This window comes from Grammomys surdaster, unplaced genomic scaffold, assembly GCF_004785775.1.
Source record: "Grammomys surdaster isolate TR1022 unplaced genomic scaffold, NIH_TR_1.0 150, whole genome shotgun sequence".
Lineage (NCBI taxonomy): Eukaryota > Metazoa > Chordata > Mammalia > Rodentia > Muridae > Grammomys > Grammomys surdaster.
This window is the reverse complement of record NW_021604608.1, coordinates 19,543,637-19,563,932: the sequence shown is the minus strand read 5'-3', so window position 1 is coordinate 19,563,932 and position 20,296 is coordinate 19,543,637. Positions and strand designations below refer to the sequence as shown.

Genomic DNA, 20,296 nt, shown 5'->3' with positions numbered 1-20,296 from the left:
TCTAACACTGATTTCTTCCTCCCTTTTTTGTTTGGGAAAAAAATAAAATAAACCTTATGAACTAATCCGGAGGCTGAAGTAGAAAGTATTACCTGAGTCTAGAATTTCAAGATCAGAAGAGGTAACATAGGGAAAGTCCTTCCCCAAAACAAAAACCTCTGGTGCATACTGGCTCACACCTTTATTTCAAGCATTCAGGAGACAGAGGCAAGCAGATCTTTATGATTATGGTTCAGTCAAGGCTACATAGTACAACACTGACTCAAAACAAAGAAACCCACAAGTAACTTTTGTTCTCCTGAACTGTTTTCTCCTACCCTTACTGCCTCTGTCTGCTAACCTAGCCCTAGTTCTGGAAGCTTCTAGCTTCTATTCAAAATTACCAAGACCTAGAATGTTTTCAGCCTCTGAAACTTACTGAATAAGCTCACCCTTTCTTGTTTTTTTCTTTTTTGATCTCTGGCTGATTGATTCAACTCAGCTGTTCTGGCTGAAACTACTCTCCAACCTGACTGATTGAATCTGGCTTCTCTCTCAGCCTGACTTTTTGCTCTGTTTGGCCTCAAGCTAACTCTAGCAATCTGTTCTGATCTTCTGGCTCTTTTAAATTCTCTGGCTTGTTCTGTCTTCACCTTTGTCTAGCTTGTTCTCTCTTAAACCTGTCTCTGCAAAACTCTCCCAGTAAAACTGTCTCCTTGCCTTTTCTCCTTCTGCACTTTTTTTTTTTGTTGTTGTTGTTTTCGAGACAGGGTTTCTCTGTGTAGTCCTGGCTGTCCTGGAACTCACTCTGTAGACCAGGCTAGCCTCAAACTCTCAAACTCAGAAATCCGCCTGCCTCTGCCTCCCAAGTGCTGGGATTAAAGGCGTGCACCACCACTACATGGCTTGCACTGCTCTCTCATGAGAGCTGGGCATATGCTATTCTGTCAAAACTTTCTGATTTGTCACTTTGTCTGCCACTCAACTAGACATCACTTTCAAACATGACTGCTTCCTTCTACAAACTAACTTTATCTTCAATGTTTGGGAATAAAGGTGTGAACTAAGGGCATGTCAGTATTCCAGCCAGAGGAATTAAAGGTGTGTGCTAAGTAAGGCTAAGCCACACCACCACTACAGATAGGTTTTTCAAGTGAACACCGAAACCTCGGGGTTCAGTGTGATCAAATATACTACAACACGCATGGACTGACTGGATGGTCAGAGGGCAAACCAAACTTAATACCAACCAAGTCCTACAACTTGAGTTTGATCTCAGGGTCAAGTTGTAGAAATAGATAGAAACAACTCTCACAGTTTGTCCTTTAACAGACAATAATATGTGTATCCTGAACAACTTGCATTTATAGAGTGTTTTTATATACACAGTAAATAAGCAAAAAAAAGTTCTTTTAAATTCTTCTCACATGAATAGATAAGCAAGGTGCAGCAGTATATACATACAATGAAACAATGTGCAGAGACATCAAAAAGGAAGCAAATTCTGACATGTTACAACATTGATGAACAGAGACAACAAAATGGAGGCAAGACACCAAGGAGGCAAGTACTGTGTGTGGTTTGCCGTTTGCCTTATAAAAGGTACCTAGACCAGCCAAATTCATAGACACTGAAAAGATAGAAATAGTTTTGCTTTGCTTTTTTAGGGGTGGGGGTGAGGGATTGTTTTATTTAGACAGGATTTCCTCTATTAATGTAATTCTAGTTGTCCTGGACCTGGTTAGCCTGGAAGTCAGAGCTACCTGCCTCTGCCTCCCCTGGGTTGAGGTTAAAGATATGTGCCACTGTGCCCAGCTAAACAGTGATATCTCAAAAGCTGAAAGTAATTACAGAATTACTGTTTAATGAACATATATTTCATTTAGGAAGATGGAAAATTCTGGAGTAGATGTTATGGCAACACAAAATGTCAATCATAGACCAAATGCACACATGTGTACACCATACACACACAAACACACACACACCCCTTTAAGAACAAAAATATAGGCACGGTATACTAGTGTTTAAACCAAGCATTTGGGAGAGAAAGAGAGACATATGGATCTTCTGAGATTTGAAGCCACTTGATATACTTAGGAATTTCCAAACAAGTCACATCTTGGTCTACAAAGGGAGATCCTGGATGGATGGATGAATGGACGGACAGGCAGAAAGAGAGGAAGAGAGAGGGAGAGAAAGAGAGAGTAGTAAAAAAACTATTAATTTTTTTAAGTGAAAGCTGAAAAAGGTGTAGTTGTCAGGCACAGTTTACAAAGATATATTACTTTACCTGCTCAAAAGAAAACTGGAACTTCAAATAATATAGACAAAAATTCATGTAAAAACAACAGAAAGTATACAAGCATCTATCTACAAACAGCAAATAATCTTGGCTGGAAATGAGACCCATGTATGGATAAACAGGATAAAAAAGACTAAGATAGAAAAGAAAACCAAGATCCAGCGGTAAGAAGCTGTGAGTGCTGGGGGCTGGAGAGATGGCTCAGTGGTTGAGAGCACTGACTGCACTTCCAGAGGTCCTGAGTTCAAATCCCAGCAACCACATGGTGGCTCACAACCATCTGTAATGAGATCTGATGCCCTCTTCTGGTGTGTCTGAAGACAGCTACAGTATATTCATATATAATAAATAAATAAATCTTTAAAAAAAAAAAAAAAAAAGAAGCTGTGAGTGCAGGGATAAGGAGTTTTGACACTATTAACAAAGAAAGATGACCAGCACTTTCCTTAAGAACACTTAACAAACAGCATATACAAATAAGTCAGAGTGACAAAGACAAACAGCTAGCTAATCACAGGCAAAGCAAGGAAGTAATCAGATTGAATGACTAAACAATGCTTAAAGATGTAAAGGTATAAAGAAACTGATTCAGTCAAAATTTAAGTTTAGGCTATGTTTTCTTGTTACATACAATCCTAGAATAACATCATTCTTTCTCAATATTTATCACAGTTGAAATAATGGCTTTTCCCCTTCTACGATGTGAGCTTCATAAAAGCTAAATGTAAAGAGTAAAGAGGCTGGAGAGATGGCTTACTGGTTAAGAACCCTAGCTGCTCATGCATATGGCAGCTCACAAACATCAGTAAGAGGGTATAGTCCCCTCCCCTGTTGTTCATGAAGACAAAATACTCATGTATAAATAAAATAATATTTTTAAAAACCAGAGTGTAAGTCTTACTATTTCTTAGCACACTGTACTAAATTTCTTTTTTGTTTTTATCATAATTTTTCTCTTTTTTTCTCTTTTTTCATTCTGGTAGTAATGCAAATAAAACCCGGGGCCTGGCACATACAAGAAAAGTGCTCTACCAATGAGCTAGCTAATTCCTGGCCCTCAAATAATTTCTAAATAAATGTAAATACACACACACACACACACTACAGTATTTATTTAAAACAAGAACCTCTCTCTAAATCTTATTATATTTGGGCCATTATGAGATACAAATTGTACTCTAATATATAGCCATCAATGGTTTCCTTTTGTAAATGTGCTTTTCATTCTAACTTCAGAAGCAAATCTTTGAACAGTGTCTGAAATTTTGTCCATTAAGTTTATCCACATTTAACTCAGAAAGTTGTAACTTTAATAAGTACTAAAGTACATTAATACTCATATAATCATATTCATATATTAGGTGAGTTAAGAAATACAAAATATTTAAAAATTCCATGCACAAAAATAGGTTTACAATACCTTAGGGGGGTTAAATGGATATGTTTCTGGTATTTTTATCTCTAGTTGATATCTTCCACCTAAAAAAACAGAGGTGGGGGACAAATTTAAGAATGCTACTCAAGTATCTAAAATCAAACACACTGAAAAACTGTTTCAAAATATGTATTATTTTGCATTGAGTACTGAGAAAATTGAAATCCCAAAATAATCAAAGTCATGTTTTATAAGAAAATTTAAGGCATAGCAAAACTTTCATTGTATAGAATACTAGTTCAATAGTAACAGAGCTAAAGACACACAAATACATTAACTCTATAGACAACTCAATGTTAAATATTTCATTATTAATTAGTAGCATAAGGCTCAATGGCCTTGTTTTCTCAAGTTCACATGGTAAGAGATGCTGACAGAAAACAGAGAGTTAAAAGAAGAACAGACAGAGAATCACAGCACAGATAGTACAGAGGCAAAGATAACATCAGTAACACAAGGGAAAGTCTTAGCTAGTTCTCTTCCAAAGTCTCCATCTTCCCACTTATCCCCTGAGCAAGGCACTGTGTCACACACCTCTAACCCCAGCACCTGAACAGCAGAGACAGGAGAGAACCAGGAACCCAAGGCCCGCCTTAGCTTCATATCAAGTTCAAGACTGGCTTAGGCTACATGAGACTGTTTCAAAATGAAAAGAATCAACTTGTATTTCTAAATCAGATGTCAATACTTCATTTAAAATTTCAAAATAAAGTCAGAGAACAAAATAAGAAACAGGGCAACACACTATACTATTCTCTTCCAAGACTTTACAATGTACTAACTAGCAATAATTTATATAAACAGAAGGCAATATTCTGCTTGATTCTGAAACTATGTTGTAAATATTATCTGGGGTCCTTTCAAATCTACCTTTCTCCACTGTTTCGAGGTCCTTTCAAATCTCTCTCTCTTTATCCACTGTTTGAAATGTATGCATTTGAATCTCAGAAAATAATAAAAGAACTAGAAATTAAACAGGCATTTGGGAAGGGAGGGTATGTCAGGGTCTTACACTGAAGTATTCAAAGTAAACTCTAACTCCATGTTCCTAATCTCTGAAGGAGAAAGTCTTGCACTAGCATATTCCTACAAAGCTAGTACATGGTGTGGAGAAGCTAGACGATCTCCTAATTGAAACCCTGCTGAGCTGGAGGGGGCACGGCCAGCCGCTCTCAAACACACCTCTCCACTTTCCACTCCCAAATTCTACCTTTAATAAACCTCCCAGTTCTAGATTTCATGACCCTTTAACATGAAAGATTGAATAGTAAGAATAGGAAATAAAATTGTGCTACTGAAATGCACATGAAACTAAGGACCTTTTCTTTTTCTTTTTCTTTTTGAGACAGGGTTTCTCTGTGTAGCCTTGGCTGTCCTGGCACTCTGTAGACCAGGCTGGCCTCGAACTCGGAAATCCACCTGCCTCTGCCTCCCAAGTGCTGGGATTAAAGGCATGCGCCACCACCGCCTGGCTAAGGACCTTTTCTACTAATCAAAAAAATAAACCAGATGAAAAAAAACCCACCTGTCACATTATTGAATGAGTTACTTAAGCCTGAGGTTTTATTTCAATCACTGGAGGTTTCATTAAGATATCATTCCTTCACATGTGTGTGCAAAGAGACAGAGTAAGAAATGTGCATGTGGCATTACTATCATCAGTTAGCCCTTAAAAATGTAAGTATTGAACCACTGTCAGTATACCAGGGGTCCTTCCAAATTTACTGTACCTCATGGTTATGAAGGTATATATTTGGATCTCAAATAAACAAACAAACAAACATTTCACCTAGGTTCTTTAAGCAAAAACTACCTCTCCTCCCTTACACACCCCAAAGCCTCACTATCTAGCCCAGGGTGGCCTTAAAACTATAAAGCTGCTACCTCAACTTTCTAAGTCCTGGGATTACAGGAATAAAATATCATACTCATCCTTCAACAGCTTTCTTTCTGATTACAATTATTTTTGTCTCACAATTCTTTTTTTGGTAAAGTTCCAACTGAACATGTTTGCTCATATGGCAATACTTAAGTGTAAAAGAAAAGCAGAACAGAAGACAGACAGACAGATAAGAGTACTTAAGAGAATTCTGTAAATATGGAGATGACCATTTATATTAAGAATTATGGAGCCAGGCAGTGGTGGCGCACGCCTTTAATCCCAGCACTTGGGAGGCAGAGGCAGGCGGATTTCTGAGTTCGAGGCCAGCCTGGTCTACAGAGTGAGTTCCAGCACAGCCCGGCTACACAGAGAAACCCTGTCTCAAAAAACCAAAAATCATCCGACCTTTATAACTAGTTCCCCCTGTTTGAGTGTCATTATGTTTCTTGAGGTTAGGCAGAGTAGGAAAGAAAGTGTTTTAGGTTGTATTGACACAAATACCTACAGCATTTCTAGATATTTCTAGATTTCTATCATGGCAACAATCCTTTGTAGTGTTCAGTTGTTCAGTATATAGTAGACCCCCTTTATAACCACTTTTTATAATTTGTGTCGGTCTACTTATGGGGCTGGTGAGATGGCTCGATGGTCAAGAGCACTGGCTGCTCTTCCCAAGGCAAGGTCATGAGTTCAATTCCCAGCAACCACATGGTGCCTCACAACCAGCTACAGGGGGAATCTGATGCCCTCTTCAGGCAGGCTGATGTATATGCAGCAGAGCACTCATACATTAGTTTTTTAAAAAAAAACAAAAAACAAAAACAAAACTCAAATCCCTTTTCAAAAAAAAAAAAAAGAATTATGAACAGCAACTCCAAATACAAGTATTTTGTTTAAATAATATGTGGACTCATCTTTTTTAGTTTTCAGTAGTAAAAATGTAGATTTACTAAAAGTGAGAGTAAAACCACTGACTATCCTCCACACATGGAAGTGATCCAGCACACACATAGGCTAGCCTACACAGGCCGTTCTTTTCCTTTAAGATTCTTTTCATTTTTCTGACCAAGCTTTACAGTGGCATCTTTAGTATCTGTCACAAAGCCTTTTCTTCTTAGTGCTTAAAAAAAAAAAAACAAAACAACTTAGGAGCAGTTTGAGAGTCCAAAGATACTAAACACTGTTAGATTGTAGAGTCCTCAAAAATCTGATTTCTACTCCATGTCACATTGGTTTGTCAATTCTCAACAGCTTTCAAAAAAAAAGAAATCACTGCAGGATCGGTCATGACATATAATAACTTTTCAATGCATTGGCAATGGATATGAGTAAGCGATTTCATCTTGCAAAACTAACAGAACACTGGGGCAATGTCATCTCAAGGGCCCACAGCCAAATAAGTGGCCCTCATCAATGAATAGCTAAGAGACTTTTATAAGTATTATACGCAACAACCTCCAATATAAAATATGTATCTCTTCAAGAATACATTTTTTAATTCTCTTTGCATTTTCTGTGGCTTTGTTTTAGAGCAGGTTTTGCTGTTACCTAGGCTAGCTTGAACCATGAGACTCATGCAACCCTTCCATCTCATTCTCCTAAAGAGCTAACTTAGAAATGTGCCACCAATTACCAAACATTTACCTTATCTTGTTGGGGTGGTAGGGTATTTCAAACAAACCCTCAGTAGCTTAGTCATATCTGAGACTCATGTATCCTATGATGGCCCTAAATTCGTAGCAATCCTCAGCTTCCCAAATGCTAGGGTTACAAGCAAGAGACACTATGTCCAGAGAAACAATTGTGAACTTTAACTTCCTCCAATGAAAATAAAAGAAGTAGACAAGAATTACTGTGCTGCCTATTTGATTTTGACAAATTTGAAAAAACTTTTAGGCAAAAGGAACTAAATTAGTTCTTTATCACTGAGTTGTTTAGAAAAATGAAGTCGAGAAAATTCCATTTTCCATCTTCATTCTCCTTGAAAATCTAGTCATTTTTTAATACAACGTAAAATTGCTTTTAAATGAGAATATAGATGAATATTTTACAGGTAGACTTTAGCTTTAAATTTAGGCCAAAAACAAAAGCAGGGTAGGGAGAAACAGCTCAGTGTTAGAACTTGCCCAGCAAGCTCATATCCCTGGGTTCTATATCCAACAGGCCTAGCTCATCTCCAAATAAGCAGCAAGAAACAAAAGGATAAATAAATAAGCATCATCAACAACAACAAAAAACAGCAAGCCTTCTTTCATCTGTGTTTATATTAGGAAGCATTAGCAAGTTTATGACATAAATGGTACTTTTCTTCAGTATTGCTTTAACAGTTTTATGATTAAAAACAAGTTTTAAAATAATCTACTCTCCAAGCACATGCCCCAAATCATATAAAAACTAATAGTCTTATTTTTAAAAGTTGCATAAATAAGCACTTAAATAACTTGTTTCTAGCAAAAATTAAGTGTTTTATCTTAATTACTTTAAGAAAAATTATTATCCAATGTTTAGAAATTCATAAACTACTGCTAAGAAGGTAGTAAACATTCTAGCCACTGAGCTTAGGAGGGTCCTTGTGTGTTTTAAGTTTGCTGAGAGCTCTAGAATAGTAATATTATTTCTTGCATTTTAAAAACATCTGAACAATCTGAAAAAGCAACTCAGGAACAATTATAGGACTAGAGTGTGGCTCAGTTTATAACTACTTGGAACTGTGCATGAGACCTTGAATTTGAACCTTAGCACCACAAAAAAAAAAGAAAAGCACAATTATAATACATGCCATTAAAGAAGCTAGGAGATCAAAACACTATTTGCTACTAACACAGCTGACTTTTATAAGACAATGAAGACCTTCTCCACTCAAAGATGTCAGAAGAACTAAATGAGCCAGGTGTGGTGACACATGCCTTTAATCCCAGCACCTGGAACTGGCAGTCAGCTCTGTCTGAACTCAAGGACAGCCTGATCTACCTAGTGAGTTCTGGGCCAGCCAGGGCTACACAGTGAGATTCTGTCTATTAAAAAGCCAAAACCAGGCCTGGAGAGATGTCTCAGAGGTTAAGAGCACAATCTGCTCTTCCAGAGGTCCTGAGTTCTATTCCCAGCAACCACATGGTAGCTCACAACCATCTGTGATGAGATCTGGTCCCCTCTTCTGGTGTGCAGGCATACGTGCAAGCAGAACACTATACATAATAAATAAATCTTAAAAAAAAAAAAAACCTACATAAGAACATGTACAAGCCAGAAATACTAGTAGGTATGAAATAATTAGCAATATAAATTGGTGTCCTGGGGATATGGGTTGTGCCTGTGAGCCCACCAAATGGAAAATGAAGCAAGAGAAGCAGAAAACTCAGAACAAATTAGACACAGCAGTCGGACAGCATTCTTCCACAGAAGAACCTGTCTCAAAAATCTGAGGAGAGGGAAGAGAGTAGAGGGAAACAGAGCAATGGAAGCCAGGTAAAAGTGCCTCCCATCTGTAATCCCAACACTGCAAATTGAAGCAGAGGGATTGCTGAGAGTTTGAGGCCAGCTCAAGCTACAAAGAAAAACCTTGTTTCAAAAAACAACAAAAAAGAATTTTTGATGATAATCCAATGACATTCTAAGATCTTTTAAGGTTTTGAAAGAAAACAAAAATTGTCAAGACTATTTCTGAACTTCACTACACACTAGAGAGAGCACTCTACTGAAAGCACCATGTCTAACGCTTCACGAATCCTAATTTAATCAAAAGCACAAAGTTATTAAAAGCACGGGCTTTGAAGTCAAAGGTAAGCCAAACCCCAGCTGCTCAACTTTAGACAGATGACTTAAATTTTCTCAGTTCAAATGTGTCATTAAACAGGGATTATTATACTTACCTTGTAAGATTAGGTGAAAACTGAATGAGAAAATACATGTAGTGCTTTTACAAGGAAGTGCTACTACATATGATCAGATGCTTTCTATTAAACCAATATTGATAGTATATTATATGGGAAAGCCATGGTTGCCCTTCATGACCCAAATCTGCAATAATATTCCTTAATCAAGATTTGTCTAAGAAATACAAATACTACAGTCTCTTCCTAATTCCAGGTTCTAAAGTAAAGAGCTAAAATCATATTATAAATATGGAAATCAGCACAGCTATTTTCTTTTTTATATGTTTTAAAATAATCACTCAATTTTCAAAGACAGAAAATTGAGAATTTGGGCAACAACCTATATAAATATGTGACTAAGTAAAATATGAAATCATAGGGAGCCGGGCAGTGGTGGCGCACGCCTTTAATCCCAGAGAAATCATAGAGAGCTTTAAAAGCAAAACCAACATATTATTAATCAAAATGCTAAGACAAGGTTTGTTATTAATCATATCAAGGGTATCTGAGTGTATCTCCATTCAAGGATTAACATCCTATATTTAATTATTATGATATAAAATATATGGTTATTTTAAACAACAGAATTGGGAACAAGATAAAGGGAAGATGCTTTATGGCATAGTAGAATAAGACATATGGAATGTTAAATTCTGGCCTACAAACCTGTAACTTGGCTGTGGTGAATGTTATTTGAGAAAATATTTTTAAATCAGCTAAAACACAATAAGAAAAATCAGTCCAAGTGTCAAAATTTATCATTTTAAAAACTGCAATATACCCTAAACCAATAAAATTACCTTCCATAAATTTTATAGACAGATGCTCAGGATTACTCTGACTCAGTGTCTCAGACAAGTTCTAATAAGCACAATATTTTGATACAGAAAAAAGTACTTGCCTTCATACGGTGTGTCTGGAGGTCCTGCTATTTCTCCTCTTAATTCTGTAAAATTCTCATCTACAAGATCTACTTTAATTTGATTTTTGCTCGTCTTAAAAATAAACAGAAAATAAATGTTAGTTATACCAGCAAGAAAGCCTATTTTAAAATATTACCTATTAAAAAAAATTAAAAACCCATTTTTCATGTTTGATTATCTACTTTAATAAAACAGTCTATGTTTTTCTTAGGCCTAAAAGTTTAATATAAATTTTAATATCAATATTTATAATAAAATAGTACCAATTTGAATAAGAGCGCAATTGCTTGTTGACCTTAGAAGGATTTTATTAGAGACAAATTACTTTCTGTTGGTCAATTCAGTGCATGCACGCTGACTGCTAAGATGCTATCTCTATACTGTCTCTGCCCAGTCACCAAAATATTTGTTAGTAAAAGCCATTTAGGCCACAAGCTCCCATTTGAGTTAATCATAACAACTCTAGATATTTGATTAACTGATTTACTGTACCACCCACGGCAGTGATAAATACTCTATGCATAGCATTCCTTTCCACAGTAAAATCCTAACTAGAATCTTCTGATGCCTTCTATTTATTTTTCAGATTTATTTACTTAAGTGACAACTACCTTCCGACTAAAACAAACCCAATTTAAATTTATCTGTATCTACTTATTTTGCACTTATGCTTCTCAAAGCATTTATCATCCATAACCTTGTGAAAGGCGGACTCGAGTCATGGTGACCTTGAAGAATTCAGAAAACCATCCAGTGTGATTCGCATTAGCATTCTCTTCTAACGGACCTACCTGCCTGCAAAGGAGCTCTCTCCATTTACCAGCTTATGCCTTTCTTGTTCTCTTAATTGCTCTACATACTGAGCACTCTGAACACTCCTAATTTACAGGTTTTCTCGATTTAAAACTAAACCCCTAAAGTTCACATTTTTTATTTGAATTCATTATTTTTATGTAAGTAACATGGAAAGAAAGGTTCACAAAGATTTAAATTGTTGGCTTTTAGAAGCACCTTCTGAATGGGCAGAACAGCAATGAGGACTACTGTTTAAGGTCTTTAGTGTCTTCTTTTCACCTCCAATAAAAACAGCCAGTTTTACCTTTTTATATAATATTTTTAGTATCGAAACAGTATGTAACTCAAAATCCAAGTTTTTTTAAGTTTTCATTATTCATAATATTTTAATAAAAGCACAAGATGAAAAGACATGACTTTTATGCATTCTAAAAACATTCCAGTTGGTACTGGTTTCTTTAATTATCTTTTTTCTATCTGAGATGGCAGCATCTCATTTTTTTCAAAACATTCAAAAGATGATTATTAATGATAAATATGCACGAGAAGCTTCTTCCTGTATCTTAGGAAATGAGTTCTCTTTGTATTTGTGGTGGAGGAAGAAAATGTGTATTTTAATAAAAGTAAAAATATCTTGCCCATTGTGTACAAGAGTGAATGTTAAGAAAATTGGAAGAATGTTAAAATTGGAAGAATGTTAAGAAAATTGGTTTTACCAACCAATTCAAGCAGCCTTAAGTATCAACTTCATACCTCACTTCCCCACTAGAATGTCTAAGCAACATAGTATCTTCTGAATTATCAGCCCTTTCAAAGCTTACTACACAGCATCCCACAATCAATTCTCTCTGGTCTAAAATGAAGTAAATAATGCTAAAGCGCTTTGACACTAAAGGAGCTAATTAGAGTTGTTTTTGAAAGGGAAAGAGAAGATAATAAGTTAGAAAACTGCTTTCTTGCAACTGCCCCAATTATCTGATTAGTAAAACGCTAAGTAAGTAGTTATCAACTTTTATACCTGTCCTTATATTTGTCCATATCTCTCCCAAATTATAATTCAGAGGTGAAAATATGAATTGTTTCACTCTAGAGAAAGAATACTAGTATATGAAGGATTTACTAAATCTGCTCAAGAAAATACCATCACCATGATGAATCCCATTATAAAGAAGCATTTTACATTCTAGAGTAGGGTCTTTATCTGCAGATAACTAAAGATAAAAAGAAAATGAAAAGTTAAAATCGAGAATTTTTCACAAGTCAATTTTTCTATCAAGTTAATTTTTTATCAAGTTAATAATTAATTTTTTATATCTTCACAGTTTGATTTAAACATCCAATTACTTCACAATCCAAACCTCCCACTACCCACACAGGTTGACTTAAAATGTCAGTATGTCACTCAGGAACATTTAGAAACATGGAACAGCAAGAGAACACAATACTAGACTACTAGAAAGCATGGACCCTGGAGTCAAGTCTATGGAAGAGGTCACAGCCCTTTTCAGAAGAAATGGGTTTCCTAAGCACACACTGCATCATTTGCTTAATAACAAATACCTACAAGTCTTTCATTAGAAAGTATTATAATTCACTTCAGTTTTAAGAATGGAAACATTAATTTCTAAAAAAACAAATGTGTTACCCATAAAGAGTCACAAGCAGAGCTGTAGCTTCCACACAAACCCTTCAGTGTGTTATTTTGGCACCACAGCTTTAGAGAGGACAACTGCAAAGCTGTTTTCTATAACTCTTCTACCACAGTTCAGCACAAGGCAGGAAGGACTTGGAGTAGTCTTGACCTTTCTGACATTCCTTTGGATCTACAGAGCATTACTAATGCCCAAACACAAATGATAGCCAGGCATGGTGGTGCACACCTTTAAGTCCAGCACTCAGAAGGCAGAGGCAGGCACTCTGAGTTTGAAGCTACATAATAAGTCCCAGAACAGCCAGAGAGGCCCTTTCTTAAAAGGCAAAAGGGGTGTATGAGGGGTGGGGTGCACGGAGGAATAAAAGATACAGCTCCTAGTAAGTAATGTAACTATTAAAATACAGCAAAACAGCATAGAACATTGAAGATTATCTAGGTGAAGCAAAATAAATGAACATACTGCTAATGACAAAGTGCAGAATTCTCCGCCAGCACTTAGCTCACTCAGTAAGAGTGCCTAGAATGCATGAAGTCCTGGCTAAGTATGATCCCAAAACTAGGGAGGTGGAAGGAGATCAGAAATTGAAGATCATCCTCAGCTACACAGCAAATCTGAGGCCTGCCTAGACTACACAGACCTGGTCTCAAAAGAAGAAAGGGGTGGGGGGCAGCCACATGGTTCAATAGATAAAAGAATTTCTAGAACTTACATGGTAGAAGGAAAGAACCAACAGCCCCTACACTAAGACAAGTTGTCCTCTATCTCTCTGCACCCACATGTGCATATAGACACACGTACACACACATATACAGACACACACAAATGTAAAAATAAAGGAGGAAAACCAGTGCAAAATATAATGCAGTAGTCCTAAGGCTGAGAATAGGTATAGAGCATGTACTAGGCCCAAACTCAAATCCCAACACTACCCTTCCTCAACTCACCCAAAAAGGCTGACTCAAGTCTAATACATTTTCAGAGATGAAAGAAAAAGTTAAGAAAGCAATCCTTGACATAGTAATGCTGAGTGCAAAGTAGCAACTGATGCTATGACTCTGTGGTGCACACCAACCTCAAGCCTGTGGAGACCGTTCTGCCGAAGTCTGGTGTATGCTGGTATTTTAGCTGCGTGCCACCATATACATATTTGGTATTGAGGATCAAAGCAAGACTTTGCACACACTAGGGTAAGCATTCACTCCCCAGCTGAGATACAGTACTAGCTCACAGATACAGTACTTGTTGTTGGGAATATGGGTGTTTTGCATGCACATTATGTCTGTGTACCATTGCTTGTCTGGTGCCCGTGGAGGTCAGAAGAGTCCATAAATAAAAAAAATTTCATATACCTTACTTGTATCCTAAAATGAAATTTTAATCCAAATATCAAGCTGAACTACATATCTATAATCTAAGCACTACAGATACAGAAGTCTGAGCAGTCTTGTAAGCAGTTCCTCCAATACATGGGCTGTTCTTGGAATGTGCTTTTGTGCCCCTCCCAGGTATGGTAAATAGAAGTGGGTTTACTTCAGATTACCCATCATGTTTCTATCATTATTCAGATGATGTTTCTAACCAGGGGCCATCCTCATGACTGTATACAGCTTGAACTCACCTGAACTTTGTTCTTATGATCTGCCCTAAAGAAAGTTAGTGATGGCATGAGACTTTAGTCCTCCTCACTTTAGGCTTCATTTTCCTATGTTCATGCCACCAGCTAGAGTGGTACCTCTACCACTGAGTTACATCTGTCTAGCCCTGGTAGAAGGGACTATTATTTAAGATGAGCATGGTAGTTCAGTTGTACAATCCCAGCACTTGGGAAGCTCAAACAAAAGGATGACCAGATTGGGCTTGACAGTGAATTCTATGCCAGCTTCCACTACATAGTGAGAACTTGTCTTATTGGAAGAGAAAGTGGGCCAGCAAATTGATGGAAGAGAAAAATTTGATTCTCCATGGCTTGTTTGAAATAAAGATTTTTAAAGTTTAGCAGCTACGTTTGTTAAGTCTCAAAGAAATTTGGGACAGGCGTTACCCAGTACCTGCAGCTCTTCCCGGCACCCAGCACTCCTCAGGTGACCTCCTACCCTAAAGCCTCTCCCTCTAAGGGGCTGAGCTTCTACTTACGTGTAAGTAAGCCATTTTGCCTCAATCTCCTGATCTCTTTTTCTGATTGCCTGCCATCATCCCCACATCACCGTCCCTTTTCCTCTTTCTCTCTCACTCCTCACCCCTCCTCCTTTCATGGCTATGTACAGTCCAGACCCTTTGTACTCTCCCTCAACCACACCTTATAGCCAGAAGACACAGTCCTCTATTTTTCATTCACCATTATTTTCCCGAACATTTAATATACATTATTTACCTCTAACCTATTATTCAGTGACTTAAGAAATAAGCCAAGATTTTTATCTGAACATTAGGGGGTGGAGGGTGAAGATCAAGCCCAGGTGCCTGGAGCATGATACCAGAGCTACACCTACAGGCCTAAACAGCATGGGCCCTTTAATGTTCCCCAACAACAGTTGACATGAAAACTAAGAAACTGAGACAAAATAGGAAAGTGAGACCAAGCAAACATTTACAACCATTATTATGAACAAACCGTAACCCTAGTGTGGGTCACAAAACCTTTAATCCTAGCACTATAGAGGCAAAAGCAGCCTGGTCTACAAAGCACATTCAGGCCACACAAAAAGAGTAAACTGCAAATCAGTGCTACTCAAAGGACAAAGTGAAAGGCACGGATCTGGGGACCCATATGGTGCTGGAGTTCAGGAAACAACAATTCTTTGGAAGCATTGTTTTTCGACCTCCCCCCCCCCCCCAAAGAAAAGCCAAAGGCATGCTTAGAAAACATGACAGAAAAAGTGAAATGTGGCTAATGGCCAATGCATTATTGGACAGGTAATACTATTCTAGCTAGAGAACCTGAAAATAATAGCCTCTCCAGTTACAGTAACAATGTGTGACGCTAAAATTATTAACCTTCATTTTAGTTATCATACTTCAAAAACCTGAAGTGCAAAAAGAAGTTACAAATTTTCTTTTATGTATCCCAAGGCTGGCTTCAAAGTAGATATTCAGTCAAGAATGATTCTGAATTTTTAATCCTCCTCTCCAATCCCTAACCAACCTCACACGAGTGCTGGGATTACAGGCATTTGCCATGACCAATTTATATGATGCTGTAGATTGAACCCTCATCTTCCTGCATGCTAGGTAAGCCCCCTGAACTGAATGATATTGTGAATATTTACTAAAACTATTTGCAAGGCATTATTACTAGTTCTGTTAGTATAAAGACACAGAACAACTAAATACATAACTTTCAAATGTATAAGAAACCATGAGAATAGGCAGGCAGTGGTGATGCACACCTATAATCCCAGCACTCGGAACTAGAGGCAGGCGATTTCTGTGAGTTAGAAGCCAACTTGGTCTACAGAGTGAGTTCCAGGACAACTAGGACTACATAAAGAAACCTTGTCTCAAACAAACACAAGAACCAGTAGACTTTAATCCCAACACTCAGGAGGCGAAGGCAGGTGAATCTGAGTTCCAGCCAGCCTTAGCACTTAAGGAAGTTGAAGAAGATAATCTTAAGACCCCATCTCAAAGCGAAGCAAAGCAATACCAATAGGCTGGCAAAGATAATACTGTATTAAAAGTAGTATGTTAGGATCTGGAGTGAGCACCTCCTCCACAGGACCTGGGTTCAACGCCTATCATCCACAAGACAGCTCCTATCTGTCTGTAACTCCAGTCCCAAGGCATCTAAGAACACCAGGCATCCACATGGTATACAAACATGCATGCAGATAAAACACCTATACACATACAATCTTTAAAAAATAAATTTAAAAGCTATAAAAAAAAAAAAAACAACTAAAGTAGTACTGGATGGATGGATGGGGTGGCACAGACCTTTAATCCCAGCACTTGGGAGGCAGAGGCAGGCAGAACTCTATGATTTCAAGGCCAGCCAGGGCTACATAGTAAGACCCTGTCTCAAAAATAAAAACAAAAAAGGGGAAGGGTCCAGCAAGATGGCACAGAGGTTTAAGACACCACTCTTGCAAGGGAATTCCTATCACCCATAGGGTGGTTTCACGACCATCTGTAACTCTAGTTCCAGAGGAACAGGTGCACATATAACATGCAGGCAAAGAGTCTTACACTCCCATTATAACCCCAGCACTGGGGAGGCAGATACCAGTAGATCCGTAAAGTTCACACGCCATCCAGCCTAGGCCATTTGCTAAGTTTTGATATAGACCTTGTCTCAAAAAGTAAAATTAAATAAAAACCTGAAGGATACCTAAAATTGTTCTCTGTGTTCCATTTGTACACACACAGACACGCACACACTGAATCTTCTCATTTCTGTTTCAACATATAAAATGTGTGAAAGCCATCACTCATACTAGGAATGAGGGTGTGGGATCTATATAATACATACAAAAACCCTCTGTTCATTCAACAGCACTACAAAGACGACAAAGAGGACAAGGAGCAAAAGGAGAAAAAAACAACCACAGCAAGCTGAACTAACTAAAAATCAACAACTCAAGTCAAAGAACAAACTGCCAGAGGGGCAGAGAAGGGGGATGACGAATCACAAAGCAGACTCTCATGATGCTCTCTCTGTAGGAATTCAGACCAATGTACAACTCTGGAATGACGGATGCATGCTGGAGGTGTGCAAGAGAGCACAAATACAAGCGACTAAGAATCCCTTGCAAGTTCCTGAATTTTCTGAAACTGGTCCTCAAAATAACATATAAGAGAAGGAACTCCAGTAGGAGAAAAGAAAGATGGGCTACTGAAATAAATCCAGTATTCTGCCCTAAACAAGGCCCACTCAAGAGAAATGTTGTAACACAGTCTTGGGTGATAAGGTCTAAATAGAAAAGTTGAAAACCTGAAATTAATTATGATAATTCAATAGGAGAATGCCACTTACATAGTTATTTTTCTTTTTTTTTAAGATTTATTTTATGTAGCCGGGCGGTGGTGGCGCACGCCTTTAATCCCAGCACTTGGGAGGCAGAGGCAGGTGGATCTCTGAGTTCGAGAGTTCGAGGCCAGCCTGGTCTACAGAGTGAGTTCCAGGACAGCCAGGGCTACACAGAGAAACCCTGTCTCGAAAAAACCAAAAAAAAAAAAAAGATTTATTTTATGTATGAGTGTTTTGCCAACATGTATGTCTATGCACCATGTGCATGCCTAATGCCCAAAGAGGTCAGAAGAGGGCATTGGATCCCCCAGAAACCTGAGTTACTAATATTTGTGACCAACCATGTGGGTGCTAAGGCCTATACCCAGGTCTTCGACAAGAGCAACAAGTACTCTTAACCTCTTCTCTGTCTCTCCAGTCCCATAGCTATTTTTCTTAAACTAGATCTATGTCCACTAATTTGCAATATCCCTGTAGTTATGTGAATAAAAATGGACCCTGTAGGCTCATATATCTGGTCATTAGGAAGAAGCGATACTTGACAGAAATTAGACGGTGTGGCCCTGTTGGAGTAGGAGAGGCCTTGTTGGAAACAGTGTCACTAGGGATGAGCTTTGGAGTTTCAAAAAGCTCAAGGAAGGCCCAGTGTCACTCTCTTCCTGCTGCCTGCCAATTCTGATACACAACTGTCAGCTGCCTCCCCAAAGCCATGTCTGCCTGCATGCCACCATGATGAGAATGAACTAAACCTCTGAACTGTAAGCCAGCTCCAATTAAATGCTTTCCTTTATAATAGTTGCTGTGGCCCTAGTGTCTCTTCACAGCAATAAAACACTGACTAAGACAATCCTTAAAGGTAAACTATTAACTTAAAGAAAAAAAAAGAAGCAAGTATAGAATAATCAGCACATGATTCCATTTTTGCCTTTGGCACTACTGGGGATTACGTTTGTAAGAGAAACCAAGAGCTTCCTCCCTATCTCCAAAAGGCAACAAATCTACAGGCCAAAAGGGCCCTTACCATAGCCTGACTGTTCTGGCATCTTTTTCTCAGACTTTTAAGAAATAAATTGAGTCCCCAGTAGAGTGTAGTTTGATTATGACGGTACAAACTGACCAAGAGAAATAAAAAAGGGAAGGGAGACATTTGTTAGTACTAGAGAAACTATCCTGGTTGATAATGGAAAGCCCTTCCCCGCATCCTAGAAATTGAAGGCACAGTCTAACATGTGATTGGGCAAACTGAGCTGACTCCCCCCCCCCACCCCCAGAACCACTGTGTGAGAGAGTTAGCCTTTAACTAGTGATCCTCATGCCTCTGCATCCCAGTAAACAAGATTTGATTTATATACCAACATACCTGATGCAATTTTCATCATACCAGAATTCTAGCTCAATAAATTTGAGTTCGAATTGAGAAAATCACCAGGACTAACAATAAGAGTGATACTGGCATCAGGAACAATCTAATAAAGCAGTTCTGAACCTCTGGGTTGACGGGTTGGGGTTAGGGTCACTTTGACAGGGGTCACACACATATCAGATATCCTATGTATCAGATATTTACATAACAATTCATAAAAATAGAAAAATTCAGTTACGAAATAGTTTTATGGTTGGAGTCACCATAACATGAGGAATTGTAACATTAGTAAAAGTTACAGCATTAGGAAGGTTGAGAACCACTGCTCTAATAGATGAAAAACTGTATATACTTATTTTCATCATCTTTTGTACCTAAGTTTTTTAACTGATTTTATGTATATGATTGTTTTGCTTACTTGGATATATGTGCATCATGTACATACCTTGGGCCGGCAGAGACCAGAAGAGGGCATTAATCCTTGGAAACTGGAGTTATGGATAGGTGCTAGGAATCAAGCCCAGGCCCTCTACAAGAGTAACAGTGCTCCTACCACTGAGTCAGGCCCTCAGGCATCATCTTTGTACATTTTTAAAATTCTCACAAAAAGCAAGTAGACAGAACTGTGCTTCCAACAAATATTAATAAAATACAAGCCCTCATTCTTATGATAAACTTCCTTAATCTCTGTCAACAAAAATTATACCCTTCCCCAAATTATGTCACTGTTCCCAGATCCCCACTCAGCTTGAACTAAGTTCTTTAGCACTGCAAACCCAACAACTGGCTCCACCCACATCAACACCTGAATCACTCCTAAAAGACTCATTTCCCTCCTCAGTTCAGATTCCAGGAGCACTTATTAACACTCTTACAAAATACTCTTGACAACTCTGATATTTTCTTTTTCATAGTACTCACTGATAGCCCCCAAGTTAGTTAAACTCATTTTCCAATTAACTAAAAATGAAATCTTTCCTCTTGCCCCAAGCCACCATTACTAGAGGAAACACAACCACTGTTAATTGTTCTGTAAAGTACAGACCACAAATCCCAATGGAAACTTAACACTGTCCTATGTGTCTCTCTCTGTTCCTATTAAAGATCATTCTTCACACTGT

General features: G+C 37.9%; 1 protein-coding gene across 1 annotated transcript in view; it reads right to left on the bottom strand.

Annotated features, from left to right (window-relative positions):
- The window catches only part of Ube2k (ubiquitin conjugating enzyme E2 K), a 53,011-nt gene that overhangs the window by 18,395 nt on the left and 14,320 nt on the right, over positions 1-20,296 (bottom strand). The window contains exons 2-3 of the mRNA XM_028765230.1: positions 10,375-10,468; positions 3,705-3,763 (exon numbers count right to left, since the gene is read on the bottom strand). Of these exons, the coding sequence (XP_028621063.1) occupies positions 3,705-3,763; positions 10,375-10,468 (153 nt within the window). The remainder of the gene's footprint in view (positions 1-3,704; positions 3,764-10,374; positions 10,469-20,296) is intronic.